Genomic DNA, 18,582 nt, shown 5'->3' with positions numbered 1-18,582 from the left:
AATAAAAATCTTGTATATACCCAAAGTAACGAAGGGTTTCGTATAGTCGTCCCCGTCCGAGTTTTCTACTTTCCTTACTGGTTATGAGTATAAATCAAGTGTCCATATTATTTACAACAAATATTAATTGTCAATAAAATACAATAAATTTCCAAATTAATTAAAATCTTGTTTCTGAATGAAAAACATTTGTTTAAACTAAAACAATTATTTTTTTCATATTGAATGCAATGTTTGAAAATGAAAAACGGTGCGGGGTTTATAAGAATTGGTTTTGTTAGTTGATTTCAAATAAAAATAGCATGAAATCGTATTTTTATGTATTATTGTCTTAAGGCTATAGTATACCTTAACAATATATGAATTATAGCCAACTTGGTTGAAAAACGTGGTCTAAATCCCTAAGCTTCCAAATAATGGAGGTCCATTTATAGGGAGCCTACCCTCAAACCTAAGTCAATATTGATAGTTTTTGGTACGAAGATTACAACTCCAATGGGGATTCAAAATACTAAATTACAGGCAATTTGGTTGAAAATCGCGAACCAAATCTCAAAAACCCAACATTGGGGGAACACCAAATTACATCCCATTTGGTGGAATTGTAGAACAATATCTTCCAATTTCATCATCAGCATGCTATGTTGGTTAAAGTCAATTTAAATTTTTAAAGGAAAATTTCAACGACTATTTTTATGTTACCGGCAATAACTCTTAAGTTAACTTCAAATATCTAATAATTTTCACTTTCATTATAATCGGCAGTTCCAGCTGTGTAATTGACCTTCATTTCAAGTTAATGTTTTGGCGCATGTCAACTTTATTGAACATTTTTCAAATATAAATTATATTCACAAAAATATGCAATTTGGTTTGGACCTCATGTCATTTGTAAACCGTGACCCACAATGTTATAAAATTTTACTGGTGCAAAGCTCAGTCTCCGGATTTGAAATTTATAAAAAAATGGATTCCTGGCCCATAGTGAGCTTTTTCGAAAATTGGATATTTCCCCGAAAAAATAATTTTCCTAGAGCCGCCTTTTTGCTAATTTTGGAGCCAAGTCAATAATCCTAGTTCACACCAGATCCAGATATGTACTATTTCTATTGCGTTGGAATTTCCAGTGATTGGCATTCATGCATGCCGTCGAAGAGAAGGCATTTTCTAGCATTACAAAAAAATAAATAAAAACAATTTCTCAATTTCAATTTCTTTTCTTCTGTTTAAGGCTTCAAATACACGTAAAGCTACAAGTCTAGAAAAAAAGACATTTGCCAGCCGGTTGGAAATCGTAGAAATATTGAAATCGAGAATGGGGGTCCCTTTAATCACAGACCCTATGTCTACGTTATTCTCGTTATTTTGTAACAATTTGTACAAAATATTACAAATGTTATCTTTTTACAGAAGCTTTCAATAAAAGAGTGGTACTGCGTATTACAGGAAAATATTTACTCTGAAAAGTTTTATAAATAAAAACAATAAAACGAATTATCAACAATAAAACGAAAAATAAGTGACTTATGCCAAATTTCATCCAAATCGGATCATAAATGCAACCTGTACTTTGTTCACAAAAATACATGGACGGACAGACAGACGGACGGGCAGACGGACATGCGTAAATTGACTCAGAAAGTGATTCTATGCATATTCTCAAAGGTAACCATGTGTCTATCTCGTTTCCTTTTGCCTGTTACAAACATATGCACAAAGACATAATACCCTGTACCACAGTGTGGTGAAGGGTATAACAACAAATTATCCAAAATGAAGAATTTTTTTTATTAATTTAGATAAATACATAGTAACCGTAATGATGATATCTATAGGAACCGATCAGTAGAAAATACTCGAATTTTTCACGATATATTTATATGCATTGCTATATTAACAAGTAGAAAAGTGTCAGTCGGTGTTGGCAACACATGTATGCCTTCAACCTAGCTTCAAATTAAATTTACAAGTTTCTAAACTATTGTCCCTTTGTGTGGAAGGCACCAAAAGATGAAGAACGACGGACTTGATAACGATAATAGGTTGTACAAAGTTTGGATCAAATCGGATATTCCGTTCGCATGATATTATTATGTTAAATTTGAGCCCAACTTTGACAGTTTTGTGGGGACTGATATTCCACATCTTCGAACTTGAACTAAGTTTGGAAAAAAGTTATGATGTGCAAGTTCGTATGAGATCGATTACTTCCTTCAAGAGTTATCGTGCGTACCAGCCGGCCAGACAGACGAACGGACTAACGGACATTTTAACCGAATTGACTTCAAATTGATATTATGGGTAATCTGTAAGTGTCAATTATTTTCTCATAACCAATATTAATATCGGCACCTATTTTAATTACATTATCATACCAAAGTAACTGTAATTTTGCATTGCCGGCTTTTGGCGCATTGCGGGGTTTTAGAGCCTGGCATACGTATATGCAGAAAATTATCAATTTCGGTCAAGGTTTAGACATAGCATCCATATATGAGCATTTTATTTTTATTTTATGTATTTTGATCTACACTTAAATTGGCTGTAATTTGGCATTTCAGCTTTTTGTAGGGTAAAACACGTTTATACAGAAATATTTCTAAATAGGTCTATATTTTAACACATCCCCCATATAATTTTCCTTCCCATTTGCATACTTTTAAAATTTTGAAGAAATTTAAAATCAGCACACAAATAAACTAGTGAGTTCTAAGTTTCAGCCGATCTATATTCCGAGCCTAAGTAATATTTTGCTAGCTCCTCTTTGGCATATTTTCCGAATTGTGTATTCCCTAAGTAAAAATGTACTCCATAATATTCAAATTTTGTTATTTTACACAAAAAGTTTTGGTTCATTTGACCCTCTAGAATTAGTTGGTCAGATTGCCTTCCCCAATGAAAATTTGTGATGTGGCGTCTAAAGCAACTAGAAAAACAGACCAAATATATTTATCGGCCCATTCCATCCTCGAAAATTAAAGGCGTTGCCCTTGTCCATAACCTCATGCAACAATTCCTAGCATCAGCTATTCCTATAAATATTTACGTATAACTCCCACAAGCACTCCTCTTCGATTTATTATTTTTATATGAGCTATAGGACTTTATTTAACATGCTTCGGAATGTCCGATTTGGAACCGTTTTGTTGTATTATTTGTTGTCAATTTCCAGATAACTTCGTAATGCCTCTCTCAAAAAAGTACTGCTCTCTATTTAAAAAAACTCTAGTAGTCGATTTTCACAAACCTCTCTAGATACCATTTTTTTATCATTGAATAAAGTTTTCACTTGGTGCCAATTCCGGACTGTATGGCGGATTCATTAAAACTTTCCAACCACGCTGCCGAAGTTTCCCCTTCCAAATGCTTACAAGAACTTTCGGGTTCGGATCGATACAGCCATTTGCCGAAAAAACAATGTATTTATTTTTCCCCAACCTAATATATACGCCATAGAAAGTAAATTTCACACAAAAGTCTCACTCAAATTGAACGATTATCACGTAAATGACCGTGCTTGTTCCTTTATCAGATGTATTTTTTCGGGTACATTTTCGTGATGTGTGAGTCAGAATTGTGGCCTCTAGAGTAGGGATAAGTAAAAGAGGACAAAAGTCGACTTTTCGATTTTTGACTTTTCAATACAAAAAGTGGACTAATCGATTAGTCTAATGTGGATTTACTTATCCCTACTCCAGACCGACCGAAAAACAGACAAAAAGGACGTTTTTAGTCCATTCGATCCCCCAAATATTAACGGATCATTACCAAAAGGGGTTTTCTTTGGTCCAAACTGAACCTACATGCAAAATTTCGTAAAGATTGGTCCACAACTGTGGCATCTACAGTGTTTACAAATTATAATGGTCAGACGGGCGGACAAACATGTCTAGATAGACTCAGCTAGATCGGTGTACTAAAAAGTTTGTCTAGAACCAATATTTCGCTGCGTTACAAATTTTTGGTTGTGTAGGATATATAAACATTAACGATATTGTTTAGTGATATTATTCTAATTTTCTATTCCAGAAAGCGTCCACACAAAATGGACCAGAAGTACATACAGAGGCGACAACAGCAAAACGCGATAATTGGGGAAATGATATTGAATTCTTAATGTCTTGCATAGCCCTCTCTGTGGGTTTGGGAAATGTTTGGCGATTTCCTTTCATAGCCTTGGAGAATGGTGGCGGAGCATTTCTAATACCTTATATTATAACACTGCTGCTGGTCGGCAGGCCAATTTATTATTTGGAAATGATATTGGGACAATTTTCGAGTAGGGGTAGTGTAAAGGTGTTTGAGTACGCGCCGATTATGAAGGGTAAGAGAATGAACTTAAAATACGAGAAATTAAATATTCTACTTATCCCTTTTCTTATTGATAGGTATTGGTTATGGCCAGGCCATATTAACGTTTTTCATTGCCACCTATTATTCCTCACTGATGGCCTTGACTTTACATTATCTGGTGGATTCATTCTACGCCACATTACCATGGAGTTATTGTCGCGAAGAATGGGGCGATCAGTGTATAGATTCGAAAATTCAAAGGGATGGAACTCCCAAAGTTGTACGCAATATTACGGGAGTAAAGAAGACATCAGCAGAATTTTATTTTGTGTAAGTTTTTAAAGCATTTCTAAATATTATATATTTAAAATCATCCATTTTTAGAAATATAGTTCTCCACGAAAAGGCCAATATAGATGATGGTATTGGTGTCCCGAATTGGAGATTAGCCATAACCTTGGCCGTTTCATGGCTGGTAATAGGTGGTGTCATCATAAAGGGTATTAAAAGTTCCGGTAAAGCATCATATTTCTTGGCCATATTCCCATATGTGATTATGTTGGTGTTGCTGGTGCGTTCGCTAACTTTACCGGGTGCCTTTGATGGTGTTCTGTTTTTCCTTACACCACAATGGGATCGGTTGTTGGATGCCAAAGTGTGGTATGCTGCAGTAACACAGGTTTTCTTCTCGCTAACCGTTTGTTATGGCATTATTTTGATGTATGCCTCATTTAATCGTTTCCGACACAATATCTATAGGTAGGGGGAATTCTTGAATTTGAAATTTTTAAAAATTTGATTATAAATTTGTAAATATTTTTAGAGATTGTAATATAGTGACATCACTGGATACATGCACTTCCCTGCTTTCGGGCATTGTTATTTTTGGCATTTTGGGAAATTTGGCTCACGAATCTAACAATCCCGATATAAAGAGTGTGGTTAAATCAGGACCTGGATTGGCGTTTATTTCTTACCCAGATGCTATAGCGAAATTTGAAGCAGTGCCACAGGTAAGAACAATGGAAGTTCTCAATTACCGATATATCTAATTGGGAATAAGGAACTCCTCCTCAAGGCCCCTCTTGAAATATAACATTTTCAGAGAAACAATTAAATGTAATTTTTTATTTAAAATCCTTTTCTTTTAGATTTTCTCCGCCCTTTTCTTCTTGATGATGTTCATATTAGGTGTGGGCAGTAATGTAGGCGTTATTTCAAGTGTGATAACTGTGATATGTGATGGGTTCACTACGATCCAACGTTGGGTTGTTGTTAGTGTTATGGTGGTGATTTGTTATTGCTTCGGACTGATGTATATCACACCCGGTGGCCAATTTATTATGAATTACATTGACTTCTATGCGGTTACTTTGGTGGCCATTGTATTGGGAATATTTGAACTGATTGCAGCCAGTTGGGTTTATGGTAAGTTAGACATAAACAAATTCCAATTCCAAAATCATCATCAATCATCACTATTTTAAACAAACCGACCTCTTACTTTAGTCAATTAAAAATATTCGAAAATTTCTGGTTTCGTCTTGGACCCAAAAAAATACATCGTTATGTTGGTTCCTTCAAACTACTATTTATAAAAAGTCAGATATTTGGCACCTTTAAAATATACCTAAAAACACTCTAAATTAAGTCCCTTAAAACTACTCATACATAAAATCTTATTTGGGTCCATTAATATTCCTTCAAATTGGCTTATGTTATAAAATAATCATGGACAAGTAAAAACGTCATTTAGATGTGTATGCGAACTTTTGGCATGTTCCCCCATAAGATGCGCATTAAAAAACTAGAAAGGATCAGGGCATTTGTAGGGTACTATTTAACCTCCGAGAAAACTAAATAACAAATAAAATGACTTAGGCTCTAAAAATCGGATAAGATCTTTAACCTTTAACATTCGAGTTGGGTGTAAATTTTACCCCTTCCTTCATATATTTCACAAGAACTGTGAAATAAGGTTCCGATTTTTTTACATAAATGTCGTATGTGTATTGATTTGAGTGTATATTATAATTTGGTGACACATTGACAAACAAACAATGTAAAATATTTCAAAAAATGTATAAGGTGAATTTTACCACCACGTCCAAAATATGTTCTAAAATTTCACCTCACAAGTTTAAGCTTACCATATTGAAAATAGGTTTTAACCTTATATATTGGGGATTGTGTTAACATGTGGTTATGTTTATTAAATTTTTTTCTGAAAATGATTTGTAACCTACTGGAAATTAGAGATTCGTTGTTTGAACCTTCAAAATACTGGGGCTATCTTAAACCTATATTAAGAATTGAATGCTAAGTGCGTTATGGGCCATAAAATTACCCAAAACATTTATATGTGGGCTATGTTAAAATATTCAAAAATTTGTGCAAATATATTTTTCGCAATCCGAAATAACATTTCTGTTAAGATTTTTTTCAACCTCTCCCGGAAAGCTAAATTACAGTCACATCTTTTAGAAAATACGTCTTAATCCATTAAAATACTTAAAAAGGCAAACTTTATATGAGGGTTATGCCAGAACCTGAACCCATATTGAACATTTTCTGCGAATTACTTTTTTTGCCCACCAATAATTCGGTTATCATATTATAACCACTTCGGTTTGAAAATACCTACAATTGCGCAGGTCTTTTATATGGGGAAACTCGGACCTCTCCTTCTGATACCTCCCCCACAAGATTTTGCTGAAAATTAATTTTAATTTGGTTTGACTTAAACCAAACATTGCCCAGCCAAGTTCTTTAACCAAACATGTCTAATGTTTGAATATGGGACTCATTGGCCCACTCCTTCTAGTAGCTCCCCCGCAAAGGATCAACATACCTCCCCCACAGAGGTTAACATTTTTAAAACATGCAATTTTAACTTGCATGTTTTAATAGGGTGTATTTTCGATGTCGTGCAGATAATCAATATTTAGATAATGTATATGTCACATTTTTGATACGGACAGGTTGTATACTACTCTATCGGGATTTTTGGCAGAAAATGATGAATAGTTTATAAAATTGGTTCCTGGTTGATCTTTATGTCGGCGAATTTGGTCAATTAAACGACTGAGCGGAAATTCCATGTTGATGTTATGGTCTTTGTCAGAATACCTTTTCAAAGGCCATCGGGCAACTTTACATAAGAACTCTAAGACATAATTGACTCGAGATGACTATCCAAAATTACAAAAGGAATGTTCTCCTAACTTCGATAACCACTATACATAGATTGTCGACGTAAATTTGAAAGACGGTGCTTTTTTATCTTCAGAACGTTGGTAGTCCCATTTATGGACCAACAGGGCTATCAAATCGCGTTGGTTTTATGAAAGCATTCCTCCAAATGAGTCTTCCCTCGAGATGTATGTAAGCTGATTAAACTCTCTTCATTGTTATGTGTGTCTTTTTCCTTCGGCATTGTAGTTCCAAAGACCCGTAGTTTTCCATACTGGTATTGATTGTTCCATGACACATTACCTATTGACTCGGTTGATAGTAATGATAACAATAGATTTATATTCAAAGAAAACATATTAAATTGACCAAAAACTTTATTTTTATTTGTTTTTCTAGTCGTCCTATAGGCCACAATTATGACCTGAAACCCATGACAACAAATAAATATGGCTGTCGGTCAGTGTTGCCAATTTAGCACTTTTAGTGCTAGATTTAGCACTTTTTAAACTCGTTTAGCACCAAAAAAAGTGACCTAGCACCTAGCACTTTTTTTAGCATTTTTTTTCAGTAATTTTTTATAATTTTTGTTTCATCCTAACAAATTTTCCCGTTTTTCGATTTCATATTGACGCATTGAAAATTCCCTATGTTTTACGCGATGAATTTGATTTTCCAATGTTAAAAAAGTGACAGTAGATTTGTAAGCAGGTACTTCATATGGTGGCTATGACATTGTCTGCTAGTAGATTGTTTATTTGATAAAAAAACAGTAAGGAAAGTAGTAAAGTCGGACGGGGCCGACTATATGATACCCTTCACCACTATGGGTACATTAAACAGGACGATTAACATGAAATTGGATGAAATAAAATATGTGATATTTATCTATATATGAATCTACCTAGATCTATCCATAAAGTATGTAAATCGACTTCAAACAAATATAAATAGGTCATCCGTTGGGCTATGTCTGTACTTCTAGAAAACGCAACTACGTAATTCTATGCTCAATTTTGTACGTTGTGCAAACTTTGATGTCAATCTGACTAACATGAGGAGTTTGATGCCCACTTTACGGGCGAAAATATATATGGAAAATCTATCCAAATATTAAGCGATTTCAAACAAACTTGTCACAGGTTAGGTTATACTAATTTCAGAACGTTTTGTTCCTATCAGCCTATTGGATCCTTGGTGCGTCAATTACTTATAATCAATCTATAATAAAAGGGAGCTATATCTAAATCTGGACCGATTTTCAGTACGTTATGCCAAATTTCGTGCAAATCGTGCATCATTTACATGAAATCGGACGAAACTATATATGGGAGCTATATATAAATGTGAACCGATTTTCTCGAAAATTGGCACACATTATTCTGAAACTAATTCAGTACGCTATGCCAAATTTCGTGTAAATCGAAACATATATAGGGACTTTGGTGCATCATTTACATGAAATCGGACGAAACTATATATGGGAGCTATATAGAAATCTGGACCGATTTTCACGAAACTTGGCAGACATCATTCTAGGCTCAATTCAATACGTTATGCCAAATTTCGTGCAAATCGAAAGATATATAGAGACTTTGGTGCACCATTTACATGAAATCGGACGAAACTATATATGGGAGCTATATCTAAATCTGGACCGATTTTCTCGAAAGTTGGCAGACAGCATTCCAGGCTCAATTCAGTACGATATACCAAATTTCGTGCAAATCAAAAGATATATAGGGACTTTGGGGCACCATTTACATGAAATCGGACAAAACTATATATGGGAGCTATATCTAAATCTGGACCGATTTCCTCGAAACTTGGCAGACATCATTCTAGACCTAAGTGCTTAGGCTGTACCAAATTTTGTGCAAATCGAAAAATATATAGGGACTTTGGTGCACCATTTACATGAAATCGGACGAAACTATATATGGGAGCTATATCTAAATCTGGACCGATTTTTACGAAACTTGGCAGACATCATTCTAGACCTAAATGATTAGGCTGTACCAAATTTCGTGCAAATCGAAAGATATATAGGGACCGTTTACATTAAATCGGTTAAATATATATATGGGAGCTATATCCAAATCTGAACCGATTTTTCCCAATTTCAATAGGGTTCGTCCTTGGGCCGAATATGTGACCTATGCCAAATTTCATCCAATTAGGATCATAAATGCGACCTGTACTTTGTTTATAATTTAACATGGACAGACAGACGGACAGACGGACGGACGGACGGACGGACGGACATGCATAAATCGACTTAGAAAGTGATTCTATGTATATTCTCAAAAGGAACCATGGGTCTATCTCGATTATTTTTGCCTGTTACAAACATATGCACAAAGACATAATACCCTGTACCACAGTGTGGTGAAGGGTATAAAAATAAAATAAAGCGGTCCATTGGAATTTTCTGAAAATAAGTTTTTTATTCACCGACAATCCCGAATGCCAAGTTATAACCACTTGAGAGTACAGAACAGCACCAAAATAGAAAAATTCCGGGAAACATATATTTTTATAACCTTCACCACACTATGGTACAGGGTATTATGTCTTTGTGCATATGTTTGTAACAGGCAAAAGGAAACGAGACAGACACACGGTTCCTTTTGAGAATATGCATCGAATCACTTTTTAAGCCGATGTATACATGTCCGTCTGTAAATTGTAAACAAAGTACAACTCGCATTTTTGATTCGAATTGGATTAAATTTGACACCGCTCATTTATTTGGGGAAATAGGTTCAGATGTAGATATAGCTTCCATATATATTTTCGTCCGATTTTAGGTAAATAGGGCACACAAGGCCCTATATATCCTTCAATTTGCACGAAATTTGTGCATAGAGTAATGAATGAAGACCAGAAAGACGTGTGTTAAATTTCGTGAAAATCGGTTCAGATTTAGATATAGCTCCCATATATATTTTCGTCCGATTTAATGTAAATGGTGCACCAAAGTCCTAATTAATCCTTCGATTTGCACGAAATTTGGCATAGCGTACTTAATTGAGTCTAGAATGATGGGTGGTGAGTTTCGAGAAAATCGGTCCAGATTTCGATATATGTAGCTCCCATACATATTTTCGTCCGATTTTATGTAAATGGTGCACCAGATGAAGCCATAGCTTCCATATGTATTTCGAAAGGGTGTCTGATTGAAATTGATTGATAATTGTCTTGGTTTGCTAATCTCCAAAATCCCGCAATGTGAAATTACAGTTACTTTGGGGTACTGCCGTTAACCAGCCACCCCTAAATATGTACATATATTAATAATTTCTGATAAGGAGATTTTTTACTCAATTTGAAAAATCAAATTAAAGCCAATTCGATTGTATAACGTGTTTATTAGGGCTACGCTTAATAGTGGATCAATGTTGATAATTTTTAGTAAGAAGACTTTCTACACAGGGAGAATCCGAAAAACAAAACCGCATATTCGATTGAAAAATGTGCCCAAAACCTTAAAAAAATTAAATATTGGGCATGGTGTACACAAAAAAGACCGATATATTTAATTTCCAATACCAAATGTCCTAGGAGTAGTGCAATATATGGGAAAAATTCCAAAGCTCTGTTTTCAATATTGCGACCTCAATCGGATTGACATGGCTAAATCGACAAGGAGTAGCCTTTAAGAATAAATGGGGTCTCTGATGAATATTTCATTATTACATATTAACAATTTTGTTCATTTAATTTTTTTAGCACTTTTTTCTGGCACTTTTTTAAAATTTCTAGCACTTTCTAGCATTTTTTTCAACAAATTCTAGCATTTTTTCTCAACAGAGTTTTGGCAACACTGCTGTCGGTCAACATTTTGGGGGATCAAAAAATGTGCGTAAAAATGATTTAACTTCTCAAAATATAATACCTAATAGTGGGACTACGGTTATATATGGCTATAACAAAACCGGGATCTATCTATATATAAGAATGTAAAATATCAAATTACAACCAATTCGTTAGAAAATTTTAAACAAAAAAAAATTAATAATTTTTAGCACTGAGATGTGGTGGTAACGTTATATGACAACCCAAAATACTAAATGCAGACAATTCGGTTAGACACGGTGTCCAAAATCAGAAAAATTCAAAATAAAGTTTTAGTATGGGGATTTGACACCAAAATGGTTGAAAACGTGTCAAAAATACCGAAAACTTGGGGTACCCTTATATGGGGCTAACCTGAAACTATGATCAATATTAATAGTTTTTTGTACAGATATGTGTTATACAATGGGAACCCAAAATACTAAATTACAGCCAATTCGGTCGAAAAATGTGTTCAATATCCCCAAAATACCGAATATTGGGAGTTCCGTACGTGGAGGCTACACCAAAACGACCATAATATATCCCATTTGCAATACCAAACATCCTAGGTGTACTAGCAATGTCTGCAAAATTTCAGAGCTCTATCATAGATAGAATTTTCTGACCAAGAATATATATACTTTGTGTCTTCGGTGAATATTTCGATGTGTTGCAAACGAAATGACAAATTTAATATAAGGGGACGACACACTCGTTTAGTTAAAATATTCCAAATACTTGAATTAGGCAGCTATAATATTATAATCATATACAACCGTATGCATTTATTTCAGCCCTATATCTACAACATGGCATACCAAACCCGTATAATTAACATTTCAATGGAATGAGTCAACAATGCTTGAATATTGTTTAATTATTCTGATTACGCCTAAAAGTATACTTCATAATATACAATATTTGTAATGAAACATTTCTCCGCTTACAGGTGTTAAAAATATCTGTCGTGATATCAAATTTATGCTGAAAATTAAAACCTCCATATACTATCGGATTTGTTGGGGCATTGTTACACCAGTTTTTATGACTGCCGTTTTAATTTATATGCTAGTCGACTATGAGCCACTGAAATACAATGATACACTTTATCCCGAGGGTTTATATGGTAACATACTTCTAATTAATTTCTATTCATTTTATTTTAATTATATTTTTTGTCGTTTTTTCAGCTCTCGGTTGGTGCATATCGGCTGTTGGTATTGGACAACTTTTAATATGGGGTTTCTATACAGCTTATACGGCACCCCAATATAGTTTCGGTCAGCGGTTTAAAATTGCATTTAAACCTACTTCGGAATGGGGACCACTTGATACTACAACCCTTAAAGAGTATAGGGAATATGTTCAGAGTTTTGAAGAATCTTGTGCGCCAAAGAGAAAAGGATTTTGGTTTAAATTTTATGATAATATTTTTGGTTAATTGTTGTTAAATGTTAGTTTGTAAATATGGAATTTAATTATTTGATGTGCTGTTTATTAGATTAATGACTGAATAAATATTAAAACTATTGTGGCACTGTGTAATACAAAACTAATTAGAAAGCAATGTATTGTGTTCGTTATATGGAGTTCTGAAATCTAGAGTAGAGACATCCAAGAGTAATTATTGAGAATCGTCTCTATCCTTCACGTTTGCTTGATTGTTGTAGTTCAGGCGTGACGTTTCATTATTATTTTATGGGAAAAAATACGAATCGTGTTATCTCTAGAAGAGGTGACCACAATTGACCACCGGCATCTTGTGAAGATAAGGTCTAAGCCAATAGACGTCGAGCTTGACTAATAGAAATATAAAGGTTGAAATATCACAAAATTATTAATAAAATTAAATAAATAATAAAATATTATTTAAATTATATATAATGATAAAACCAAAAATCGCACAAATCTATACAGTAGAAACAATGGATTATATGGCGCAAGATACTTATTTCCGAAGAAATAATGTCATAATCATTTTTGAATTTAAGAAAGATCTTATAAGGAAAAGGCCAAAGCCAGACGGGCCGACTATATGATATTCTTTATTACTTTCGATTTTTAAATGCACTTTATTACAAATTTCCGTTTCGTTTTCAATTTTGACTTAGTTCCAAAAAATATAAAAATGACTAGAAACAAAAACAGTAAAAATACCAAGAGTCCAACGGAATTTGTGAAACGCTTATCGTTGTATTGACGAGTTATGATAGCAAGCATACATGCCCGGAAGCCATTAAGAAAGTTATTTTATTACTGAAAAGAATCGGAAAGCCAGATTGCCTTTCGCAAAAGCTCATACTAATTGGAATCTGACTCAGTGGAGAAATATTATGCTCTCGAATGAAGATGATACCAATAGCATCCAATTCTATCATCAGCATGCTATGTTAGTAAAAATCAAATTTAATTATACCCTACACAACTATGTTGTCAGGGTATTATAGATTAGTGCAGCCCCAAGAATTTGTAACGCCGCGAAATATTGGTCTTAGACCCACCTTTAAGTATACCGATCATCATATGTCGACTAGCTGAGTCGACCTAGACATGTGTGTCCTTCCGTCTGTCCATTATAATTTGTAAACACGATACAGGACACAGGTATGGACCATGAAGACCCCTATTGTTGGGTAAAAATCGGTTAATATTTAGAGGATGAAATAGACCAAAAACTTTATTTTTTCGGTTTTTCTGGTCGCTTCAGAGGCCGCTCGAACATCGTGATGGGGATGGAGTCAAAGAATATGAATGACTTTTTTGATAAAGATCGGTCAATATTTAGTGCGTCAAATGAACCCTGACTTTTGTGTGAAAAATGACAAAATTTGTATTCTATGGCGTATATATTTACTCCTGTAGGATATAGACCCGAGAAGTTGATAGTATATCCAAGATGAGTGGTTGAGCTTTAAATTGATACCAATAATATTGTCGTATGTACTCGGATGTGGGAGTTACACGTAAATATTTACAGGTGTCAACGTAATCAGATATTATTTAGTGATCCATTACCACACTGGAGTGTGGAAATATAGCGCTGATCGCTTTGAAATGTTCCATGAGGTCTCAGTTATGGTCAAGGACTACGCCCATAATTTTCGGTGATGATCAGATAATAATATTGGAATGAATTCGACCGCAAACTTTTTTTGTGTTTTTTCGAGTCGATCTATAGGCCACAATTGAAAGCCAAACATCACAACACAACCCACGGTGAAGGGAATCTGTACTGAATATTAGTAATATTTGTTGGCCTCAAGTCGGTCAACACGATGCAAATTTCGCGAAATATTGCCCAAGCTCAGAATATAGGCCCGTCCACCATACTGCTCCGCTCACAGGTTTTTTATTACATTTTTACTTGCAATTTCCAACGACTATTTTTATATTATCGGCAATAACTCATAAGTTTGTGATCAGCCACAGACGGTCGCAAAATTCTGGGCCGATAACAAATAAAGGCGTCCTCTGGCACAGCTTGTTACTAGGTTCTGAAACTAATTTTTTTATTTTTGTGGCGATTGCATGAAAATAAAAAGAGCGAAGTACTTCCAAATATGGAACATCACATTCTCGATTTCAATAATAATATATTTTTTATATACTCCACCATAGTATGGGTGGTATATTTAATTTGTTTTTCCATTTGTAACTCATCGAAATAATCGTTTCCGAGCCTATAAAGAACATATAAGTGTGCTAAGTTTCGTGAAAATCGGTTTCGATTTAGATATAGCTCCCATATATAATTTCGTCCGATTTAATGTAAATGGTGTACCAAAGTCCCCATAAATATCTTTCGATTTGCACGAATTTCGTACATAGCGTACTGAATTAAGTCTTGAATGATGTGTGCTAAGTTTTTTGAAAATCGGTTCAGATTTACATATAGCTCCCATATATATTTTCTTCCGATTTTTTGTAAATTGTGCACTAAAGACCCAAAGTTTGTCCGATTGCTACACAATTTTGTACAATGAACTGTAGTTAATATAAATTAATCTCTAGAAAGTCTCGTTGAAATCGGTTCAGATTTAGATATAGCTTCTACATATGTATTTTAGTCCGATTTTACAAAAATTGGCACAAAATTTTGCACAGCTTATTGATATCAGTATGACCTAGAAGTTAGAAACAAATTCTGCAACAAACTCCCCAAATGGGTCCAATTGGCATAAAACTTTGCCCAACGTATTACTATACAATAACGTGTGGCTAGTTTTGTTGAAATCGATTCAGAATTAGATATAGCTCCTATATATAGTTTCATCCGATTGTAAGTAAAAGGTGCACCAAAGACTCAAATTTAGGCCGTTTGCTACAAAATTTTAAACAACGTACTGAAATTAGTATAGCCTAACATGTGCCAAGTTTTGTAGGAATTAGTTCCGATTTAGATATGGATTCCATATATAGTTTCGTCCGATTTTAAGTAAATGGTGCACCAAAGACCCAAAATTATGCCGATTGACACAAAATTTTGCACAACGTACTGAAGTTAATATAAACTAGCGTGTGGAAAGTTTTGTTGAAATCGGTTTAGATTTCGATATAGCTTTTATATATATTTTCGTCCGTAAGTAAATGGCGCATCAATTTTGTTATGTTTATGCAAATAATCAACGGGTGTCCGATTGATATTTGTTTTAAATTTATTTACATAATTTTGTCCCATTGCACTATAGGTCAAATGACCGGTTTTTCTGTGCAAAATGGGAGAAAATCAAAGTGTCGGTATTCACGAGTTGTTGTTGTTTTTGTATTTAGAACACTCTAGAATAGAGACACGTGATATTTATTAGTGCTAAATATAAAGTACCGTTACATAGCTGGCCGTGCAAGTCGCTCAATACAATTTATTCTATAAATGTGCTTATATTTCTGTGGGGCTTAGTCAACTGTGAGTGCGTATTATTTCGATTGTGTTTACAATAAATAATTAGTGTAAAATGGAAAATATAGATACAAGTGAGCATTTTTATATTAAATCAAAACATTTTTATGTTTGCGACACTACACTTGAAAATAACCCTTTAGTCTATGAAGACTTTAAAAAGTTAATGTAATTTGATAGATTGACCTTCAGTAGGCTATTAAAAAAATGACCCAATATGACCTCTTTGAAATTTTGCACACAAATTAAGTGATAAGTAATGAGTTAATTTAAGTTTATTTCATGTTGCGATTTTTTGCGTTTTACGAGTAATGCCTCTTTTATCTAGGCAACCTCCGTATAAAAAATCGAACTTTTTGAAATATGGCGAAAAGAAGGTAACAAAAAGAAAAAAAACCTGATGCTGTTTTCAAACATGTAGTGAGCAAAATTGCTGTCGACAACATTTCGGATGAAAGAGAGAAATTTTTAAAGCAAATAGTACATTAATTTTGCTTAACATAGCGCAAAATTTGGAAAAAATGTCACAGAAAGATGAATGTTTTCAAAGACAACCAGTAAGGAAAGATCAAAAGTCAGACTGGACCGACTATATGATACCCTTTACCACTTTGGGTACAAACAAAAATGATAATGTGTACAATATCCTGTTGATAGAAGAGACATACCATCTTTGGATGACCATTAACATGGAATCGGGTAAAAAACAAATGTGATCTACATAGATATTTGAGCCAATAAAAAAATTGCAATTGCAGAAAATTGCATGCCAATCGCATAAATATTGAAAGTTTGGTGCACCATTTACCAAAAATCTCAATATGGACTTATTTCCAGGAAAACTTCATAGATGCCAAACTGGACTGAATTCAGTACGCTGTGCAAAATTTCGTTTAAATCGGACCATTATTGGGAGTTTGGTGCACCATTTACATAAAATCGGACGAAACTATATATGTGTGCTATATATAAATTTGGACCGATTTCAACAAAACTTCACAGATGTCAAACTCGATTAAATTCCGTACGCTGTGCTACATTTTGTCCCAATCGGGCAAACATTTTCAGTTTGGTGCACTATTTACCTAAAATCGGACGAAACTATATATGTGAGCTATATCTAAATCAGAACCGATTCCAACAAAACTTCGCATACATCAATCTGGACATAATTCAATACTCTGTGTAAACTTTTGTCTCAATCGGACCAATATTGGCAGTATGGTGCTCTGGTTACATAAAATTGGACGAAACTATATATGGGAGCAATATCTAAATCTGAACCGATTTCAACAAAATTTCACACATACCAATCTAGACCTAATTCAATACTCTGTTCAAAATTTTGTCTAAATCGGACCAATATTGGCAGTATGGTGCACCATTTACATAAAATCGGACGAATATATATATATATATATATATGGGAGCTATATCCAAATCTGAACCGATTTCTTCCAAATTCAAAAATAACGATTCAAGAAACAAAAAAATCAGTTGGGCCAAATTTCATGACGAATACTATGATTTTGTTGCCGCTATTAATTTTGCACAGAAAAAGTGGTCATTTGACCTATAGTGCATTGTAAGAAGCAACTCCATATCTGAAACATACGAAAGGTCTCTTTTTTTAATGCTAACTTTAACTACATATACCAAAATACATAACAATAGCCTTTTCGGTCAGAAAACTCGACACGAGCTCTTTTGTGACAATCTTGGTTAAATTGACATAGAATTTTATTCTGATCAAGAATATATATACTTTATGGAGTCTCCGAAGAACATTTCGAGGTGTTGCGAACCGAATGATAAATTTAATATTCATTCCACCTTATGATGGAGGGTATAAAATTAAGCTATCCTGAATATGTCAATGCGAAAATGCTATAAATGATAACCTCATATTAGAATTTAAACTAAATCCAATCATAAAAGTTGTTATCAGTCTGATAAACAGACATTTATTCTGTGACACGTTTTATAAATTCTTTATTCTACATCGTAGAGGAACAACATTCAGACACACAAATTCTAAAGCTACCAAAAATCACGCCTTAAACACAAATCTATATTACTTTATGACTGGCGAATACTAACTACACAACTATTTTTGTTGCTAATATTTCAAAAATTCCTTTATTGGCATGTTTTGAAGTTCATCAAACCGCCACAGAGATCAGCTTCAAATGCAAAATGTTGCTGCGAACTAATAGCTAAAAGTTTTGTTTATGGCGGCAACATCTATGCTGGAAGCACGAGGTGTGTTTTGACTACTACTATGCCGGGCGATAAATAACTCTCAGCTGGTTGGATGGTCGGTTGCTTGGTTGGTATTCGGTTGGGTTTAGGTCACATCG

The 18,582-nt window shown here is 34.1% G+C and overlaps 1 protein-coding gene across 1 annotated transcript; it reads left to right on the top strand.

Annotated features, from left to right (window-relative positions):
* Positions 1 to 966: 966 nt before the first annotated feature.
* Positions 967 to 12,766, top strand: LOC133336239 (sodium-dependent nutrient amino acid transporter 1-like). The gene is made up of 8 exons (XM_061544525.1): positions 967 to 984; positions 4,030 to 4,324; positions 4,389 to 4,623; positions 4,678 to 5,052; positions 5,117 to 5,306; positions 5,445 to 5,721; positions 12,275 to 12,451; positions 12,516 to 12,766. Exons 1-8 carry the CDS (start codon positions 967 to 969, stop codon positions 12,764 to 12,766), a joined length of 1,818 nt encoding a protein of 605 aa, XP_061400509.1.
* The last annotated feature ends 5,816 nt before the right edge of the window (positions 12,767 to 18,582 follow it).

This window comes from Musca vetustissima, unplaced genomic scaffold (genome assembly GCF_032173495.1).
Source record: "Musca vetustissima isolate MV318-11 ecotype Yass unplaced genomic scaffold, APGP_CSIRO_Mvet_v1 utg59703, whole genome shotgun sequence".
In the NCBI taxonomy this organism is placed as follows: domain Eukaryota; kingdom Metazoa; phylum Arthropoda; class Insecta; order Diptera; family Muscidae; genus Musca; species Musca vetustissima.
This window is presented reverse-complemented; position numbering and strand designations above follow the sequence as displayed.

Excerpts from the sequence above, each read along its gene's own strand:
- LOC133336239 (XM_061544525.1), top strand. Across the intron at positions 4,325-4,388 it reads GTACGCGCCGATTATGAAGG|GTATTGGTTATGGCCAGGCC; the intron begins GTAAGAGAATGA and ends TCTTATTGATAG. Across the intron at positions 12,452-12,515 it reads TTATCCCGAGGGTTTATATG|CTCTCGGTTGGTGCATATCG; the intron begins GTAACATACTTC and ends TCGTTTTTTCAG.